Below are 19,885 nucleotides of genomic sequence, written 5' to 3'. Positions count from 1 at the left end.
CCCATGTTGGCTCCCACATGTTCCACGATGATCTCATCGGATGAACCACACTGTCGGGGATTCAATCAATCCCGTATACAATTCCCTTTGTCCATTGGTATGTTACTTGCCCGAGATTCGATCGTTGGTATCCCGATACCTTGTTCAATCTCGTTACCGGCAAGTCTCTTTACTCGTTCCGTAACTCACATCATCCCGTGATCAACTCCTTGGTCACATTGTGCACATTATGATGATGTCCTACCGAGTGGGCCCAGAGATACCTCTCCGTTTACACGGAGTGACAAATCCCAGTCTCGATTCGTGCCAACCCAACAGACACTTTCGGAGATACCTGTAGTGCACCTTTATAGCCACCCAGTTACGTTGTGACGTTTGGTACACCCAAAGAATTCCTACGATATCCGGGAGTTGCACAATCTCATGGTCTAAGGAAATGATACTTGACATTAGAAAAGCTCTGAGCAAACGAACTACACGATCTTATGCTAGGCTTAGGATTGGGTCTTGTCCATCACATCATTCTCCTAATGATGTGATCCCGTTATCAACGACATCCAATGTCCATGGTCAGGAAACCGTAACCATCTATTGATCAATGAGCTAGTCAACTAGAGGCCTACTAGGGACATGGTGTTGTCTATGTATCCACACATGTATCTGAGTTTCCTATCAATACAATTCTAGCATGGATAATAAACGATTATCATGAACAAGGAAATATAATAATAACCTATTTATTATTGCCTCTAGGGCATATTTCCAACAGTCTCCCACTTTCACTAGAGTCAATAATCTAGTTCACATCACCATGTGATTAACACTCACAGGTCACATCACCATGTGACCAACATCCAAAGAGTTTACTAGAGTCATCAATCTAGTTCACATCACTATGTGATTAACACTCAATGAGTTCTGGTTCGATCATGTTATGCTTTGAGAGAGGTTATTAGTCGACGGGTCTGAACCTTTCAGATCCGTGTGTGCTTTACGAATATCTATGTCATCTTGTGGATGCTACCACGCGCTATTTGGAGCCATTTCAAATAATTGCTCTACTATACGAATCCGGTTTACTACTCAGAGTCATCCGGATTAGTGTCAAAGTTCGCATCGACGTAACCCTTTACGACGACTCCTTTTCACCTCCATAATCGAGAAAATTTCTTAGTCCACTAGATACTAAGGACAAGTTCGACCGCTGTCATGTGTTCCTTTCCCGGATCACTATTGTACCCCTTGACCAACTCATGGCAAGGCACACTTCATGTGCGGTACACAGCATAGCATACTGTAGAGCCTACGTCTAAAGCATAGGGGACGACCTTCGTCCTTTCTCTCTCTTCTGCTGTGGTCAGGTCTTGAGTCTTACTCAATACTCACACGTTGTAACACAGCCAAGAACTCCTTCTTTGCTGATCTATTTTGAACTCTTTCAAAATCATGTCAAGGTGTGCGTTCTTTGAAAGTATCATCGGGCGTTTTTGATCTATCTCTATAGATCCTGATGCCCAATATGTAAGCAGCTTTTATCCAGGTCTTCCTTTGAAAAAACTCCTTTCAAACAACCCTTTATGCTTTCCAGAAATTTTACATCATTTCGGATCAACAATATGTCATTCACATATACTTATCAGAAATGTTGTAGCGCTCCCACTCACTTTATTGTAAATACAAGTTTCTAACAAACTTTGTATAAACCCAAAAACTTTGATCACTCCATCAAAGCGTATATTCTGACTCCGAGATGCTTGCTCTAGTCCATGGAAGGATCGCTGGAGCTAGCATACCTTTTAGCATCCTTAGGATCGACAAAACCTTTCTGATTGTATCACATACAACCTTTCCTTACGAAAACTGGTAAGGAAACTTGTTTTGACATCCATCTGCCAGATTTCATAAATGTAGCTAATGCTAACATGATTCCGACGGACTTAAGCATCGCTACGGATAAGAAAATCTCATCGTAGTCAACTCCTTGAACTCGTGGAAATACTCTTTGCCACAAGTCGAGCTTCATAGACGGTAACATTACCGTCCACGTCCGTCTTCTTCTCAAAGATCCATTTATCTCGGATTTCATGGCTTCTAACCATTTGTCAGAATATGGGCCCACCATCGCTTCTCTATAGCTCGTAGGTTCAGTATTGTCCAACAACATGATATCTCAGACAGGATCACGTACCACTCTGAAGTAGCACGCATCCTCGTCGTCCTACGAGGTTTGGTGGTGACTTGATCCGAAGTTTCATGATCACTATCATAAGCTTCCACTTCAATTGCTATAGGTGCCACAGGAACAACTTCCTGTGCCCTGCTACACACTAGTTGAAGTGACGGTTCAATAACCTTATCAAGTCTCCACCATCCTCCCACTCAATTCTTTCGAGAGAAACTTTTCCTCGAGAAAGGACCCGTTCCTAGAAGCAATTACTTTTGCTTCCAGATCTGAAATAGGAGGTATACCCAACTGTTTTGGGTTTTCTATGAAGATGTATTTATCCGCTTTGGGTTCGAGCTTATCAGCTTTAAACTTTTTCACATAAGCATCGCAGCCCCAAACTTTTAAGAAACGACAACTTAGGTTTCTCTAAACGGTGTCGTCTCAACGGAATTGCGTGGTGCCCCTTTTAAAGTGAATGTGGTTGTCTCTAATGCCTAACCCATAAACGATAGTGGTAATTCGATAAGAGACATCATGGCATGCACCATATCCAATAGGGTGCAGTTATGATGTTCGGACACACCATCACATTATGGTGTTCCAGGCGGTATTACTTGTGAAACACTTTCCACAATGTCTTAATTGTGTGCCAAACTCGTAAATCAGATACTCATCTCTATGATTATATCACAGACATTTTATCCTCTTGTCACGACGATCTTCAACTTCACTCTGAAATTACTTGAACCTTTCAATAATTCAGACTTGTGTTTCATCAAGTAAATACACTCAGCATCTACTCAAATCATCTGTGAAGTAAGAACATATCGATATCCACTGCATGCCTCAGCACTCATTGGACTGCATACATCAAAATGTATTACTTCCAACAAGTTGCTCTCTTGTTCCATCTTACTGAAAAACGAGGACTTTCAGTCATCTTGCCCATGTGGTATGATTTGCATGTCTCAAGTGATTCGAAATCAAGTGAGTCCAAACGATCCATCTGCATGGAGTTTCTTCATGCATATATACCAATAGACATGGTTCGCATGTCTCAATCTTTTCAAAAACGACTGAGTCCAAAGATCCATCTACATGGAGCTTCTTCATGCGTTCTATACCAATATGACTCAAATTGCAGTGCCACAAGTATGTGGTACTATCATTACTATTTTATATCTTTTGGCACGAACATGTGTATCACTACGATCGAGATTCATTTTAGGTGCAAGACCATTGAAGGTATTATTCAAATAAACAGAGTAACCATTATTCTCCTTAAATCAATAACCGTATTGCGATAAACATAATCCAATCATGCTCAACGCAAACACCAAATCTCGATGGTAGAGGGGAGCATGCGATGCTTGATCACATCAACCTCGGAAACACTTCCAACACACATCGTCATCTCACCTTTAGCCAGTCTCCGTTTATTCCGCAGCTTTTATTTCGAGTTACTAACACTTAGCAACCGAACCGGTATCTAATACCCTGGTGCTGCTAGGAGTACTAGTAAAGTACACATTCATATAATGTATATCCAATATACTTCTGTCGACCTTGCCTGCCTTCTCATCTACCAAGTGTCTAGGGTAGTACTGCTTCAGTGACCGTTCCCCTCATTACAGAAGCACTTAGTCTCGGGTTTGGGTTCAACCTTGGGATTCTTCACTAGAAGAGCAAATGATTTGCTGTTTCATGAAGTATCCCTTTTGCCCTTGCCCTTCTAGAAACTAGTGGTTTTACTAACCATCAACAATTGATGCTCCTACTTGATTTCTACTTTCGCGGTGTCAAACATCGCGAGTTGCTCAAGGATCATCATATCTATCCCTGATATGTTATAGTTCATCACGAAGCTCTAATAGCTTGGTGGCAGTGACTATGGAGAACCATCACTATCTCATCTGGAAGATTAACTCCCACTCGATTCAAGTGATTGTGGCACTCAGACAATCTGAGCACATGCTCAACGATTGAGCTTTTCTCCCTTAGTCTGCAGGCTTAAGAAACTTGTCAGAGGTCTCATACCTCTTGACGTGGGCACTAGTCTGAAATCCCAATTTCAGTCTTCGGAACATCTCACATGTTCTGCGACGTTTCAAAAACGTCTCTGGTGCCACAATTCTAAACCGTTAGCATTACGCACTGAACTATCACGTAGTCATCAAAACGTGTATGTCAGATGTTTCGTAACATCTACAGACGACGCTGAGGTTCAGCACACCGAGCGGTGCATTAAGGACATAAGCCTTCTGTGCAGCAATGAGGACAATCCTCAGTTTACGGACCCAGTCCGCATAATTGCTACCATCAACTTTCAACTAAATTTTCTCTAGGAACATATCTTAACAGTAGAACTAAAGCATATGACATAATTTGCAAAGACCTTTTGACTATGTTCATGATAATGAAGTTCATCTGATTATTGAACTCCCACTCAGATAGACATCCCTCTAGTCATCTAAGTGATACATGATCCGAGTCAAACTAGGCCGTGTCCGATCATCACGTGAGACGGACTAGTCATCATCGGTGAACATCTCCATGTTGATCGTATCTACTATACGACTCATGTTCGACCTTTCGGTCTCTTGTGTTCCGAGGCCATGTCTGTACATGCTAGGCTCGTCAAGTCAACCTAAGTGTTTCGCATGTGTTCCGAGGCCATGTTTGTACATGCTAGGCTCGTCAACACCCGTTGTATTCGAACATTAGAATCTATCACACCCGATCATCACGTGGTGCTTCGAAACAACGAACCTTCGCAACGGTGCACAGTTAGGGGGAACACGTCTCTTGAAATTTTAGTGAGGGATCATCTTACTTACTACCGTCGTTCTAAGCAAATAAGATGCATAACATGATAAACATCACATGCAATCAAATAGTGACATGATATGGCCAATATCATTTTGCTCCTTTGATCTCCATCTTCGGGGCACCATGATCATCTTTGTCACCGGCATGACACCATGATCTCCATCATCATGATCTCCATCATTGTGTCTTCATGAAGTTGTCACGCCAACAATTACTTCTACTTCTATGGCTAACGCGCTTAGCAATAAAATAAAGTAATTTACATGGCGTTAATCAATGACACGCAGGTCATACAAAAAATAAAGACAACTCCTATGGCTCCTGCCGGTTGTCATACTCATCGACATGCAAGTCGTGATTCCTATTACAAGAATATGATCAATCTCATACATCACATATATCATTCATCACATCTTCTGGCCATATCACATCACATAGCACATGCTGCAAAAACAAATTAGACGTCCTCTAATTGTTGTTGCAAGTTTTTACGTGGCTTGTATAGGTTTCTAGCAAGAATGTTTCTTACCTACATAAAACCACAACGTGATATGCCAATTTCTATTTACCCTTCATAAGGACCCTTTTCATCGAATCCGTTCCGACTAAAGTGGGAGAGACAGACACCCGCTAGCCACCTTATGCAACTAGTGCATGTCAGTCGGTGGAACCTGTCTCACGTAAGCGTACGTGTAAGGTCGGTCCGGGCCGCTTCATCCCACAATGCCGTCGAAACAAGATAAGACTAGTAGCGGCAAGAAGAATTGGCAACATCTACGCCCACAACTACTTTGTGTTCTACTCGTCCATAGAAACTACGCATAGACCTAGCTCATGATGCCACTGTTGGGTAACGTAGCAGAAATTCAAAATTTTCTACGCATCACCAAGATCAATCTATGGAGTAATCTAGCAACGAGGGGAAGGGGAGTGCATCTACATACCCTTGTAGATCGCGATGCGGAAGCGTTGCAAGAACGCGGATGAGGGAGTCGTACTCGTAGCGATTCAGATCACGGTTGATTCCGATCTAAGCGCCGAACCACGACGCCTCCGCGTTCAACACACGTGCAGCCCGGTGACGTCTCCCACGCCTTGATCCAGCAAGGAGAGAGGGAGAGGTTGGGGAAGACTCCATCCAGCAGCAGTGATGGAGGAGCGTGGCAATCCCGCAGGGCTTCGCCAAGCACCGTGGGAGAGGAGGAGGAGGGAGAGGGGTAGGGCTGCGCCGAAAGAGAGACGTTCTCATTTCCGTATGGCAGCCCCAAACCTCAAGTATATATAGGGGAGGGGGAGGGCTGCGCCCCCATCTAGGGTTCCCCCCAAGGGGTGCGGCCAGCCCTAGATGGGGCTTGGGGGGGGGGCCAAATGGGGGGAGAGAGGGGGCGCCCCACTAGATGGGCCTTAGGCCCATCTGAGACTAGGGTTTCCCCCTTCCCACCCTTTCCTGCGCCCTGGGCCTCTTGTGGGGGGGCGCACCAGCCCACCTGGGGCTGGTCCCCTCCCACACTTGGCCCATGCAGCCCTCTAGGGCTGGTGGCCCCACTTGGTGGACCCCCGGGACCCTCCCGGTGGTCCCGGTACATTACCGATATCGCCCGAAACTTTTCCGGTGACCAAAACAGGACTTCCCATATATAAATCTTTACCTCCGGACCATTCCGGAACTCCTCGTGACGTCCGGGATCTCATCCGGGACTCCGAACAACATTCGGTAACCACGTACATACTTTCCCTATAACCCTAGCGTCATCGAACCTTAAGTGTGTAGACCCTACGGGTTCGGGAACCATGCAGACATGACCGAGACATTCTCCGGTCAATAACGAACAACGGGATCTGGATACCCATGTTGGCTCCCAGATGTTCCACGATGATCTCATCGGATGAACCACGATGTCGGGGATTCAATCAATCCCGTATACAATTCCCTTTGTCCATCGGTATGTTACTTGCCCGAGATTCGATCGTCGGTATCCCGATACCTTGTTCAATCTCGTTACCGGCAAGTCTCTTTACTCGTTCCGTAACTCACATCATCCCGTGATCAACTTCTTGGTCACATTGTGCACATTATGATGATGTCCTACCGAGTGGGCCCAGAGATACCTCTCCGTTTACACGGAGTGACAAATCCCAGTCTTGATTCGTGCCAACCCAACAGACACTTTCGGAGATACCTGTAGTGCATCTTTATAGCCACCCAGTTACGTTGTGAAGTTTGGTACACCCAAAGCATTCCTACGATATCCGGGAGTTGCACAATCTCATGGTCTAAGGAAATGATACTTGACATTAGAAAAGCTCTGAGCAAACGAACTACACGATCTTATGCTAGGCTTAGGATTGGGTCTTGTCCATCACATCATTCTCCTAATGATGTGATCCCGTTATCAACGACATCCAATGTCCATGGTCAGGAAACCGTAACCATCTATTGATCAACGAGCTAGTCAACTAGAGGCCTACTAGGGACATGGTGTTGTCTATGTATCCACACATGTATCTGAGTTTCCTATCAATACAATTCTAGCATGGATAATAAACGATTATCATGAACAAGGAAATATAATAATAACCTATTTATTATTGCCTCTAGGGCATATTTCCAACAGTCTCCACCTTCCTTGAGAATAAGCCAAGCATCCAATGCTTCTCCACAGTACCTAAAACACATTAGGTACAATTTGGTCCCCAAACATATTGGGTCCGAAGTAGTTAGGACAACCAAAATATATAGGGCAAACTCCACATTAAATATGTGCAAAAGGACATGAACTTGAAGTTCATGCACACTTTTAACCATTAATGATTTTATGGAGTTTACCCTACATAGAGGATCAAGTAGCAAGCAAGGCATGACGAAGAATATAAATAAATATGCATGCTCATGCCTACCAAGATCCAGAGAGATACAATTTGGACAAAAGAACACTTAACCGAAGAATACTCCGATAATATCACAAAGTATTCAAGTTGTCCAAATTATATCAAAGTGACGAATGCACACAGGACCGCACACAAAGTACAACATATGAACTAAGAAAAAACCAAAGAGCATATAGGATATACAATACACACATGCTCAAAGGCTTATCTTACTCAAGTAGATAATAGATAGCACAAGCAGTGAGATAAGGCAAGTTGAAGCACAAGCCGAGAAGAAGATGATCATAAGGTTCTACCACATGAGGGAATACCAATTGTAAGAGAATACAAATGGTATTTGGAATTAACACTCGGGGGTAGATTACGAAGATGCACAGGATCATCAACAACTACAAAGCAAAGAAAGATAAATAAAGCGTACTTGGTCGGGTGGACATTTCTGCCCATAGGACCCCGTGCGCACGGGCTAGGTCAGCCCCGTGCGCACGGTGTGTCCAGATAAAAAACACCACCCCGTGCGCACGGGGGTCTAGGACCCCATGTACATGGGGTGTCCAGTGATTTTCACCCACCCCGTGCGCACGGGGGTCCAGGACCCCGTGTGCACGGGGTGTCCAGTAAGTTTCGTGGTACCCCGTGCGCACGGGGGTCAGAGGCCCCGTGCAGACGGGGTGTCTAGAAACTTACTGAAGAACCTCACAGGACACCGCGACGAAGCACGCAACAAAGGTAAATAACAACCAACAAGAGATAATTAGTGGATACTCTGAGAATTTGAATTTCAAATGAGCTTGACATACCACATAGTGACTAGATAAGATTGAATATCAATAGTATGTGGCATTTCTCATATTCACATTTTGGGTTTGTGATGTGCACACAACAAAACACTCCCCCATAATGTGATGATCCACTAATATCTTGCAAGAGCCAATCATGATACAATACAGGCTCAAAACAACAAACACCACTATATAATGTGCAATGCAACCTACACATGCTAGATAACACAAATCAAGCATACTAAGAAACACAACATATAGATGCACATGCTAGATACAAAACCTAAGCATGCAAGGGGCGAGCAACTTTCAATGTAAGCAATAAAAATACAAGTTACCGCAAAGAGGAACATTGGATAGATAATATGAAGATAATCCACATGACTTGGCTCGAACAAATAAATGGTGGATATCCTTTTCTTTATGAACTAGCCAAATCTCCAATGTCCTCCACACACCTATTGATCAAGTTTGAGCTTGATGGTACCCAACCAAGTTGGGTCCTAAGAAGTTAGTCACAATAGGCTTGGCAACCCAAATGGCCTTTTCCATTTCCAAGCCACTTTGGGCGCCAACAAACTTGGCAAACAAATTGCCAACAACATCCTTCCTAAGCGAATAATGATCATTGACTAGAGGAGGCTTAGGGATGTTACCGTTGGGACAAGATGAGGATATGTGTCCCTTCTCACGACAATTATAGCAACATGTGCTCCCCCTTCTCTTCTTCTTTATTTTCTCAACTTGGGGAGCATTATCTTGGTTCATCATTGGTAGTGACCTTTCTTCAAGTTGAGGTTGACCTTGAGATTGAACTTGAGGCCGCTTCCCTTGTTGCTTCACATTTGAAGCCTTCTTCTTCAATGGACAATATCTCACATGGTGTCCAACATTCTTGCACTTGAAGCATGTAATGTTGGCATCATTCTTGACTTGGTCTTGTCCCTTCTTCTTTTTCTTGGACTTCTTGTTGTTGGAGATGAAACCAAGTCCACCCTTGTCATGAGGGGATTTTTGAACACTCAAGATAGTGTTGAGAGTGGAATTTCCTTCATGACACATTTCCAAGTCTTTCTTCAAATTAGTGACTTGGGCCTTGAGCTCTTTGTTTTCCTCTACAGGGTTAGTATCAATAAAAGTACTAGAGGAAGTAGAAACTTCATTGTTAGAGCAACAAGGCAAGGAGAGCAATTCATCACAAGAATTGGGAATAATATGTCTAGATGAATCACTAGGAGTAGCACATGTCAATAAAGCATTTTGAGTAGAAATAGTGCTAATGTCCACATGAGGCTCACAAGATGTTACCTTAGTCACAATAGCCTCATGAGCTAACATTAGCCTTTCATGGGAGATTAGAAGGTCATCATGAGAGCCCGAGAGCTTTTCATGACTTTCTTCTAATTTCCCATAATTGCTAGTTAGCAAAACAAGTTGCGCCCGTAGCTCAACATTCTCCTTCAAGATAGATGCTTCACAAGAAGTAGAGTTAGTAGCACAAGCATCATTGACAATATGAGAGGAGCTAGAAGAAACTAGAGACTTCACATGAGTAGCTTGAAGTTCCTCATAAGACTTAGAGAGTTTGGCGAGCTCTCCTTTGACATTCTTGTAACCAAGGTCAAGGTGCTCAAAATCCTCTTTAAGTTTATCATGAGCAACTTCAATCTCTTCTTTGGAAGATTCTAAGTCTCTAAGAGTTTCTAGAGCATCAAGAAGGTTACAATCAAGTTTATCATTTTGTTCTTACTCTTCGTGAAGTAATCATTACACTTTCCAAAATGAGTAATAAGATCTTTAAATATCTCATAAGTGTTCTTATTTACTCCACGAAGAGAATTACCAATTTCATATATTTCTTGACTCATATCCCTATCACATTCATCATTACTCTCATCATTATCATTACTAAGAGTAGATGATACCTCGGTAGTACCTCTTGCCATGAGGCACATGTGAACATCGGAGGTTGATGATGATTCTTTTGGAGAGGGAGATTCTTCATCATCAAGAGTAGGATATCCATGTCCATCCTCTTGACACTCATAGCATTTCCTCTCCAACATAGTGATTTCCTTCTTTGCTCTTCTAGCAAATTCTCCATTAGTGATGTGTGCACCATTTTCTCTTATTTCCTCTACATGGTTAGTCAAACAACAACTAGAGGAAATAGAAGCATAGATATCATGGAAACAAGGAGAATCAAGCATATCATCACAACAAGTATTCAAGGAATCTCTATATGATATGTAAGGACTATCAACACAAGAATGTATGTCATTTTTGCTAGATGTGTTCAAGTCCAAAGAAGCTACAAAATTAGCATTTATGCATGAAAGATCATCAATGTTGAGCACAACATCATCATCACAAATTATATTTCCACTCACCATGTCATTACCTTGGGACATGTCATATGATGGTGAGGTGGAAGAAGTTGAAATGTCCAAGCACACGGACGAGAAGCAATATGGAGTTCTTCATCATATGAAGATGTGGAGAACTCCTCAAGAGACACCTCTGAAATATGATTGACCTCATCAAGATTGGACCCACCATATATTTCTTCAAGTTTTGTCCACATCTCATGAGCCGACGCACACGTCATAATTGACTCAAACACTTCGAGGGATATAGACCGGATTAAGGCATTCTTTGCACCATACCCACAAAGCATATCATCATTTTCCTTAATAGATGGAAAAAGTTCATCCTTCCATGGAGAAGCCCCTACAAGAACAATTCGCACAAAATTTGGACCCATGGCCCAGAAATGACAAAGCATGCGAATTTTCCACAAGTGATAGTTTGTGCCACTAAAACAGAAAGTGTCATCGTGCACTATACCACTAGTCAACATCCTTACTCTCTAGGCGGTGAAGCCTAGCAAGGAGAGACCAAAGCTCTGATACCAATTGAAAGGATCTAGATGACGACTAGAGGGGGGGGGTGAATAGGCGTTTTAAAACTGTTACGGATTTGGCTTTATCCTAATGCGGAATTAAACTAAACGGATACCTTTCAAGCACAAATCCTAAATATGCTAGGCTCAACTAAGTGCACCAACAACCTATGCTAAACAAGATAGGCACTTAAGGAAACTAGCAAGCACAAACTATATCACAAGATATGGAAATGTAGGAACAACTAAGCAATTCAACTAGCACAAGATATATCAATATGAGCAAGTATGAATTGCGGTAAGTAAAGGGTGTGGGTAAGAGATAACCACAAGTGAGTCGGAGACGCAGGTTTATCCCGAAGTTCACACTCGTGAGAGTGCTAATCTCCGTTAGAGCGGTGCCGAAGCCAAAGCTCCGGGGCGTCACCAAGTGACTCACCATATTCTCCTTTTCGAGTCACCCCCAACGGATGAGCCTCTATTCACTCGGGGTTGGTCTTGAAGGCGACCACCACACCTTTACAAACTTCTCCTGAGCACACCACAAACAAGGAAGCTTCTGGAGGAACTTGACCACCTAGGCCACTTCAACACCCTTCCCCGGAGCACACCACAAGAGGAAGCTTCCGGGGGAACCTTGGCCACATAGGCCTCTTTCACAATCTTCTTAATGTATCACCAAACCGTCTAGGAGGCGGAGGCCTCCAAGAGTAATAAACTCACGGGCTCACACTCGAACAAATCGATGCAGGGAGCTCAAACCAATGCAACAAATGCAATGCAAGGTCAAGCAACAAATGCTCAACTCACTCTCTCAATCTCATAAGATGCACTCTTGAAAGTAGGAGATTGAAGAGAGGGGATGCTTTGGATATGATCAACAAATGGCTCACTAATCCATCCACAAATCCCCCTTCACATAGAGGGGAGATAGGGGTTTGGGAGAGGTGGAGAGAGGCTCAAAATGGTGTTTAGAATGTGTGTGAACCAACCCCCAACCGGTGGGAGGAAAGGTCCCTTAAATAGCCAAACTCCGAAACTAGCCGTTGGGGCTCCAACGAGCATTTCCTGGGCACCTCGTGCGCACGGGGGTTGAGACCCCGTGTGCACGGTACGAGCCCGCGTGCACGGAGTACCCAGAATTCCGGACACCCCGTGCGCACGGGGGTCAAAGACCCCGTGCACACGGGGTCCCCAGGACAGCCAGCAGCAGCCCACTAAACATCGATAACTTGGGCATACGGACTCCGAATTCGATGATCTTGGGCTTGTTTTGAAGCTATGGAAAAGCCCAAGGTCCTCACATAGAGAACCACCCAAGATCAACAACAAATAATGATGCAAGTAATGCAAAGGTTTGAGCTCTCTACATGCGACGTGATCAAGCTACTTGCCCGAGAGTCCCTCTTGATAGTACGGCTATCAAACCTATAATCCGGTCTCCCACCAAGCACTATGAGACCGCAAAAACTAGGAAAACCTAGCTAAGGTATACCTTTGCCTTGCACATTCAACTTGAGCTTGATGATGATTTTAATGCTTGCCTCAAGTTGGAATCCCTTTCTTGTCCACGACCACTTGGTGAAGATACTCGAATTGCTTCCTCATGATGCAATGAGGGAAGCCTTATCTCAAGCCCATCTTCACATGCACATTATCATGATGTGGACCGCAAGCTTCAAAGCATATAACCTCCGGCTTCTCATCTTGCACCTGGACTCCCCGAACTCGATGACCATCACCACTTGATGTCATCTCATCTTGCACTTGGACTCCTCGAATCCGATGACCATCACCACTTGATGTCATCCACACATAGGCTACACGAGATCTTTCCTTTTGATGCAAGCCTATGAGAAACACCTAACCCACATAGACATAACAAACATATAGCATGGGTTAGGTAACAAAGCACAATTCACAATTACTTACCATACCACTAGATCACTTGATCTCACGTGGTACATTGTTTGTGCTTTGTGAGTTGACCACTTAGATATACTCTTCGAGCTTCATCTTGGTCAACCAACATCTTTACTTCAAGCTCCATCTTGGTTTCTTGAAAGCCACAATGAACTCTTCATTTCACTTCATTGCTTCAAGACAATATCACCAAAGACTCTTTCATGACCATATCAAGTTCCACTATGAAAATCATCTTGGTCACCACTTGCCCTTCTAAAAACTCCATCCCAAACTCTTGAGAGGCATAATGAATTCGTCACTCTAGTTGCTTGCTTCAAGACTTGATCAACATGATCTTGTCTTGAGAGGTAGAATGAATTCTTCACTCTAGTTGCTTGCTTCAAGGCTTGATCAACCGAAACCCAACACATGAGCTCACCATGATCTTGTCTTGAAACCATAACTCGAATTCTTCTCTTTGATTATTCTCTCAAGCCTTGATCCTCAGAAGACCAACTTGAAACCTCGCTGGATATTGAATCTCGAGAGCCAACACCTAGGCCCCGTGAGCACGGGGTATCCAGAGAGTTGACACTCGACCCCGTGCGCACGGTATAAGCCCGTGTGCATGGGGTATCCAGAGAGGGATACCATGAGGACTTCTTCGGATGCTTTGATGGCAATCTTCACAAAACAACCTAAAGAACTTCAAGCATCACTATGGAACATATCTTCATATAAGATCCAATGCACTTGATGCTCCATAGGAATTGTCATTTAATACCAAAGCTTAGAGCAAATATAACTTCATCTATATGGACTTCATCCTTGATTCCATCCAATATCCTTGAGGCATTATCTTCATATATATGGACTTCATCCTTGATTCCATCCAATATCCTTGAGGCATTATCTTCATATATATGGACTTCATCCTTGATTCCATCCAATATCCTTGAGGCACCATCTATGGACAAAACCTTCAAATATATCTCACTGAAAACATTAGTCCATAGAGATTGTCATTCAATTACCAAAACCACACTTAGGGGCTACATGCCCTTTCAGCAGGGCGAGGGCGCGCTCGAGGCAGAGCCCCCAGCCGCCGATCCACTGGCCGCGCTAGTCGATGAAGAGCGGGCGTGCGCTGTGGATCGCGAGCGGGGCGTACTGGGCGCGCTCGAGGCGTCCAGTGATGATCGCGTCGCCATAGTAGAAGTAGACGGTGGCGCAGGCACTTCAGGCCTCCCGACGTGAATCGGGACCTGCAAAACTGGCGGCGAGCTTGCAGGAAGTGGCAGCGGAGTGGTGGCCCGGGTGAGGCTTTGGCAAAGGGGAACACCGTCTCATGAAAGACCACATGCCGGGAAGTGAAGACGCGCCGTGAAACGGGATCAAAGCACCTATAGCCGCGATGATCCGGAGGATACCCAAGAAACACATAGGCCGTCGAGCGGTGGTCAAGCTTGTGTCGGGTGGTGGCGGTGAGATTCGGGTAGCACAAGCATCCGAAGACACGAAGAAGTGTGTAGTCAGGGGCCACGCCGAGCAAAAGCTCATGGGGTGAGCGTGGTGAGTTGGAACGGCATGGTCTACGGTTCAGAAGATAGGTGGAAGCGCTGAGTGCCTTGGCCCAGAAGCGGGCGGGCATGGAGGCATGAACAAGCAGGGCACGAACGCCATCGTTGAGCGTGCGGAGGGCGCGCTCAGCCTTGCCGTTCTGTTGGCTAGTGTATGGACAGGTGAGGCAAAAGTGAGCGTCGTGGCGAGCAAGAAGCGAGCGCACCCCAGCGTTGTCGAACTCGTGCCCGTTATCAGTTTGTAAAGCAAAGATGGGCAACTGAAATTGCGTCTGAACATAAGCAAAAAACTCGACAAGGATCTGCAACATTTCAGACTTGTGCTTGAGGGGAAGGTCCAGACGTAATGCATGTAATCATTGAGGATAACCAAGTAATACTGATAGCCAGATATGCTTACAATAGGTGAAGTCCATACATCAAGATGCAAGAGTTGAAAAGGAAACATGCTATGACTGCTAGAAGACTCAAACGGGAGACAGATGTGCTTGCCAACGCGACATGCATGGCATACATGCGGCGTGGACTTGGTGAACTCAAGGGGAAGAGCTGCTGACGACGCGTGCCCGGGGTGCCCAAGTCGCTGGTGCCAGAGATCGATCGTGACAGCGCCAGCAAACCACCGTGAGGAGGAAGACGAGGGACGGCCCACAGGGTAGAGATCGCCGCCGGAGTTACATCGGAGGATCACCGCCTTGGTTCGAAGGTCCTTTACAGAGAAGCCAAAGATGTCAAATTCGACAGAAACGGGATTGTCACGACATAGTTGACGGACAGAAAGAAGGTTCTTAACGAGAGATGGACAAACTAGAACATTGCAGAGTGGAAGGGGTGAGGTGCCAGCAATGAGAGAGCCAGTGCCAATATGGGTGATTGGCAGGCACTCACCACTACCGACGATGACGCGGGAGTCAGAGGTATAAGGGTGGGCGGAAAGGAGATTACCAGGCGAGGATGACATGTGCGACGCGGCCCCAGAGTCGAGGTACCATTCCTGGGAGGTGCCGGAAGACGACGGCCCGGCGGTGGCGCTGTGAAGCGCGGCCTGCAGCGAGGCCATGTCCCAGGCAGGAACCGGCGAGGACGACGAGCTCGCCCCGGCGTGCCCGTAGCCAGCAGGCGGACCATGGCCAGGGAGCCTGCCGGGAGCGCCATAGCCCGGCAGAGCGCCCGAAGCACCGTAGCCGTACGGAGAAGGCATGGGCATGGTCGGTGCAACCATCATAGCCTGCTGATGGGGCGTGCCAGGCCGCGGCCCGAGGACGCCAGAGCCAGGGGCGCGCCAGGCATTGGCCAGGCCTGGACGAGACCGGTCCAGGAGTTGGCCCCGGGCGCTCGAGCGGGCATGGTCGGCGGCCGTGGCGAAGAGGAGGCCGGCGAGGAGGGCTAGCCGTTGCCGCGTCCGCGGCGGCGTCCGCGCCCGCGCCCACGCGAGGCGTCGGTGACCGGAGTAGGCGGCTGCTGGCGGGGCGGTTGAGCCCTCGAAGCAGGTGGAAGACTTGGCACGTCTCCGTCACGCCCTGGCCAAGATCACGCAGCTGATCAGTGAACGCCTTGAGGCATGTGCAGTACTGCATGATGGTGAGGTCGCCCTGGACGAGCGCGTGGTACTCGGCGTCGACGTAGACCGCGCGGGCGAGCTGGTTGTCGTGGAAAATGCCGTCGACGGCGGCCCAGACAGTGAGCGCGGTGTCGTCGGGCTGCATGACGGCGTCGAGGAGCTCCGGCGAGATGGTGGTGTAGAGCCAGTGCACCACGACGTGGTCAGCCATCAGCCACTCCGGGTTGTCGAGGCGAGAAACAGCCTCGGGGTCGACGTGATCACGAAGGCCGAACATGCCGATGACGGTGTCGAAGTGGCGGCGCCACTGCGAGTAGTTGCCGGCGAGGAGGTCCAGCGTGACGGGAACGTGGCGACGGATGTCCATCGTCTGTAGGATCGACGAAGGGAAGGTGGGTGCCGGGGCAGCAATTGGAGCCACACGGGCCGCGGGGAGTGCGGGCGCCGGTGGGGCAGGAAGTGCGGGCGCCGGTGGGGGCGCTGGAGCAGCTGGCGCAGCCGGGGCGGTGTCACCACCAGTAGCAGGAGGCGCGTTGGCGAGGGGAACGGCGTGGAACGGATCGGCGTCGCCGGCGGGCGCCATAGGAGCGGAAGCGGAATCGGTGTCCTGCGCAAATGGGTTGAGCAAGACGGGAGTATCTGATACCATGTTTAGAGAGAAGTTTAGGGAAAAAGCACACCACACTGATTTATTCATCGGCAGGGGTATATGTACAGTTACAAGGCCACTGCCTGAGGAAGATCATGGGGTGCCGCACTACCATCGACGTGCGCCACGATCTGGCTACACGGACTAGAGCACGATCGTGTATGCATGAGTCTATATAGAGAGCGTACACGTCGGCCTACTATACAGTCTAACACTAATCATGTAAAATTCGTATGAAAATCAAAAGGTTTATACTCCTTGGCCATGCTAAGCTCAAAGCTAGCCAGTGTGACCGACACGTGGGGCCGATAAATGCTCGCACCCGACCCGAGTCGAGCCCAGTTGAGTCGAGAGAGCCAGCCCAGGTTCTGGAACCCACCGCTCCATTCCGAGCCCACCATCACCATGGCCAAGCATCACGCCGGCGCCGTCAGCACCCCGCGCCCCCGCTCCTCCTCCGGCGCCAAGGCCGCCGCCAGCATCCCCGCCGCCAACCGCAGCTCCGTCGGCTCCTCCTCGTCCGCGCCCCCCGCCCGCGACCTCGCCTCCCTCGCCAAGGTAACCTAACCTCCTGCACCACCTCCCTCCCTCCCTCAATCACCAGCGCCGCGCGCCTGATCGATGACCTCCTCGAGACTCTTCCCGCTGCTCACCAGGAGGCCGGCAAGCTCCTCGCCTACGACTACGACGACGCCGCCTCCGCCGCGCAGCAGCAGCCGGACCCCGCGCTGCCCGAGGACCTCGCCGTCGCCGACCTCCCCGACCCCGACGACGACGCCGCCTCCTCCACCACCGTCGTCCCCGACCCTCCCTGCGACGCGGTCCCCGCCCCCGCCCGCTCCGCCCTCGCCCAGGTGCGTGCGCGGTGCGCCTCGCTCGCTCCCCGGCCGATTCCGGTTCACTGTCGGTTGAAATTCAGTCCGCGCCCGCGATTTTGGGCTCCGATTTGTTCGAATTCTAGTCCGCACTGACGGAAAACATCGGCGCTTGTTTTCCTCTGTCAATTGTCATGCAGGTCGCACCGCCCGCCGACGCCACCGCCGCCGAGGGCCCCACCATCCTCACGGAGATGGAGCTGGTCCTGGCGGAGCTGCGGGGTGCCCGGGGCCTGAGCGCGCGCTCGAGGTGCCTCCTGACCGTGCTCGCCGAGGCCGCCGCCGACGAGCTCGACCCCCTCCGCACGCGCCGCGCGGCCTTCTGGAGGAAGCTGCGCGTCGGGGTCCTCGCCGCGACGGTCTTCTCCGTGGCCGCCATCGACGTCGCCCTCGCCGCTGCGCTGATGGGCGGCCCCGGCGGCAGCGGCCGCCACGCGCTGCCCCCCACCTGATCGCTCTCCTTCGCCGGTGCCGCCGGCCGCCTCCTGTTTTTATCCTCATCCATCAGTAGCTTGTTAATTAGCATCACCAGTAGGTTATTACGTCGTGGTGATTAATTAATTACTGCACTTAAAAGGTAGATCCGATCAGAAAGAAGAGGTAATTTCTTTGTTGCAGCTTGTGGTCGCTACATTTTCACCATTTCAGTTAAGAATTAGCTTCACTGGTATTGCTTCAACGATCATTTTTTGAATAACAGCCCGAAAGAACTCCACGATTTCCACCAAAGGAGGTGAAAAATGGCCAAGGATGGCAATAAGCGGCAATCTTACCAAAATACCGATAATTAAAATAGCGGGCTATGGCAAATAGCGACGGCCGTCGAAATCAGCTAAATGCTGCCGTGGTACAATACTAGAGTGGCGGGGTTGGATCTATCGGATCTGTGTTGGGTCTGGCTCCGTGTATCCCTTGAAGGTAGAAGACACACTCGTCTAAATTCAGATGCAAACCCATAATGTGCACCACAAATGACACACATTACCACCATTAGGCATTATTCATGTTAATAAAAATGATAAGCCCCCGCAAAAAAATAAAAAAAAAGTGACAAGTCCATAGCACTGGTGCATTGGCAAATATGCAGGACATTGCACAAAAAATATCATGGCGACTTACAATATCGCGTTCACATGAGGGTGGTATGTGTAGACCACAAAGTTCAGTGGGGTGCCAAAATTATTTAATCTCGATGTAAAATATTCCCTTTCTTCAAAGATACATGCATATCTTCTTTACTAATCCGCCCACCCTATCTTCTCCATAGCGCCCATTCTGCGTTGTTGTTAGCGATCGAGGCCCCCCTCCCCCCTCCCCCGTCAACTTCATAGCTCATGATGGGAGCAACGGTAGTAGCGCCACTTGAACAGCAGTGGCGGCCACTGATACCCTCCATGGACCAACGGTGGTGGCGCTGAAGGCCATCGTATCTTGATCTCACTCTACGCCACAGGCAATGTGCCGTGGGAGGAGCAACAATGGCGTTGCACGAGGGCGGCTTCCAACCCCAATCAGTGCTTGAGGTAGTACATATTCTATGGATCCCACACCCTTGCTCTCCTTTTTCTCTCTGGCCATCCACCCGGATGCTATGCTAGGATAGCTTTCCTTTATTTATCTATTATTCATCAGTTCGGAACTTTTGCAATCTCTCCTGCAAACTCTATTGCAATCTTTTTTTTCCAAGTTTTTGAGTGCCTCGGATATGTTGCAGCCTTGTCATACCCAGTTTTGAATATTTTAAAA

General features: G+C 47.7%; 1 protein-coding gene across 1 annotated transcript; it reads left to right on the top strand.

The window, feature by feature from the left end:
* Positions 1 to 17,616: 17,616 nt before the first annotated feature.
* LOC123142199 (uncharacterized) lies at positions 17,617 to 18,773 on the top strand. The gene is made up of 3 exons (XM_044561198.1): positions 17,617 to 17,822; positions 17,921 to 18,118; positions 18,280 to 18,773. Exons 1-3 carry the CDS (start codon positions 17,670 to 17,672, stop codon positions 18,589 to 18,591), a joined length of 663 nt encoding a protein of 220 aa, XP_044417133.1. The 5' UTR covers positions 17,617 to 17,669; the 3' UTR covers positions 18,592 to 18,773.
* Positions 18,774 to 19,885: the final 1,112 nt, after the last annotated feature.

The sequence above is a fragment of the Triticum aestivum genome, chromosome 6D, assembly GCF_018294505.1.
Source record: "Triticum aestivum cultivar Chinese Spring chromosome 6D, IWGSC CS RefSeq v2.1, whole genome shotgun sequence".
NCBI classification, from domain to species: domain Eukaryota; kingdom Viridiplantae; phylum Streptophyta; class Magnoliopsida; order Poales; family Poaceae; genus Triticum; species Triticum aestivum.
This window is presented reverse-complemented; position numbering and strand designations above follow the sequence as displayed.

Bases quoted from the DNA above. Each gene is read 5' to 3' on its own strand.
- LOC123142199 (XM_044561198.1), top strand. From the start codon at position 17,670: ATGGCCAAGCATCACGCCGGCGCCGTCAGCACCCCGCGCCCCCGCTCC. The intron at 17,823-17,920 runs GTAACCTAACCT...GCTGCTCACCAG, and splicing joins ACCTCGCCTCCCTCGCCAAG to GAGGCCGGCAAGCTCCTCGC. The intron at 18,119-18,279 runs GTGCGTGCGCGG...ATTGTCATGCAG, and splicing joins CCCGCTCCGCCCTCGCCCAG to GTCGCACCGCCCGCCGACGC.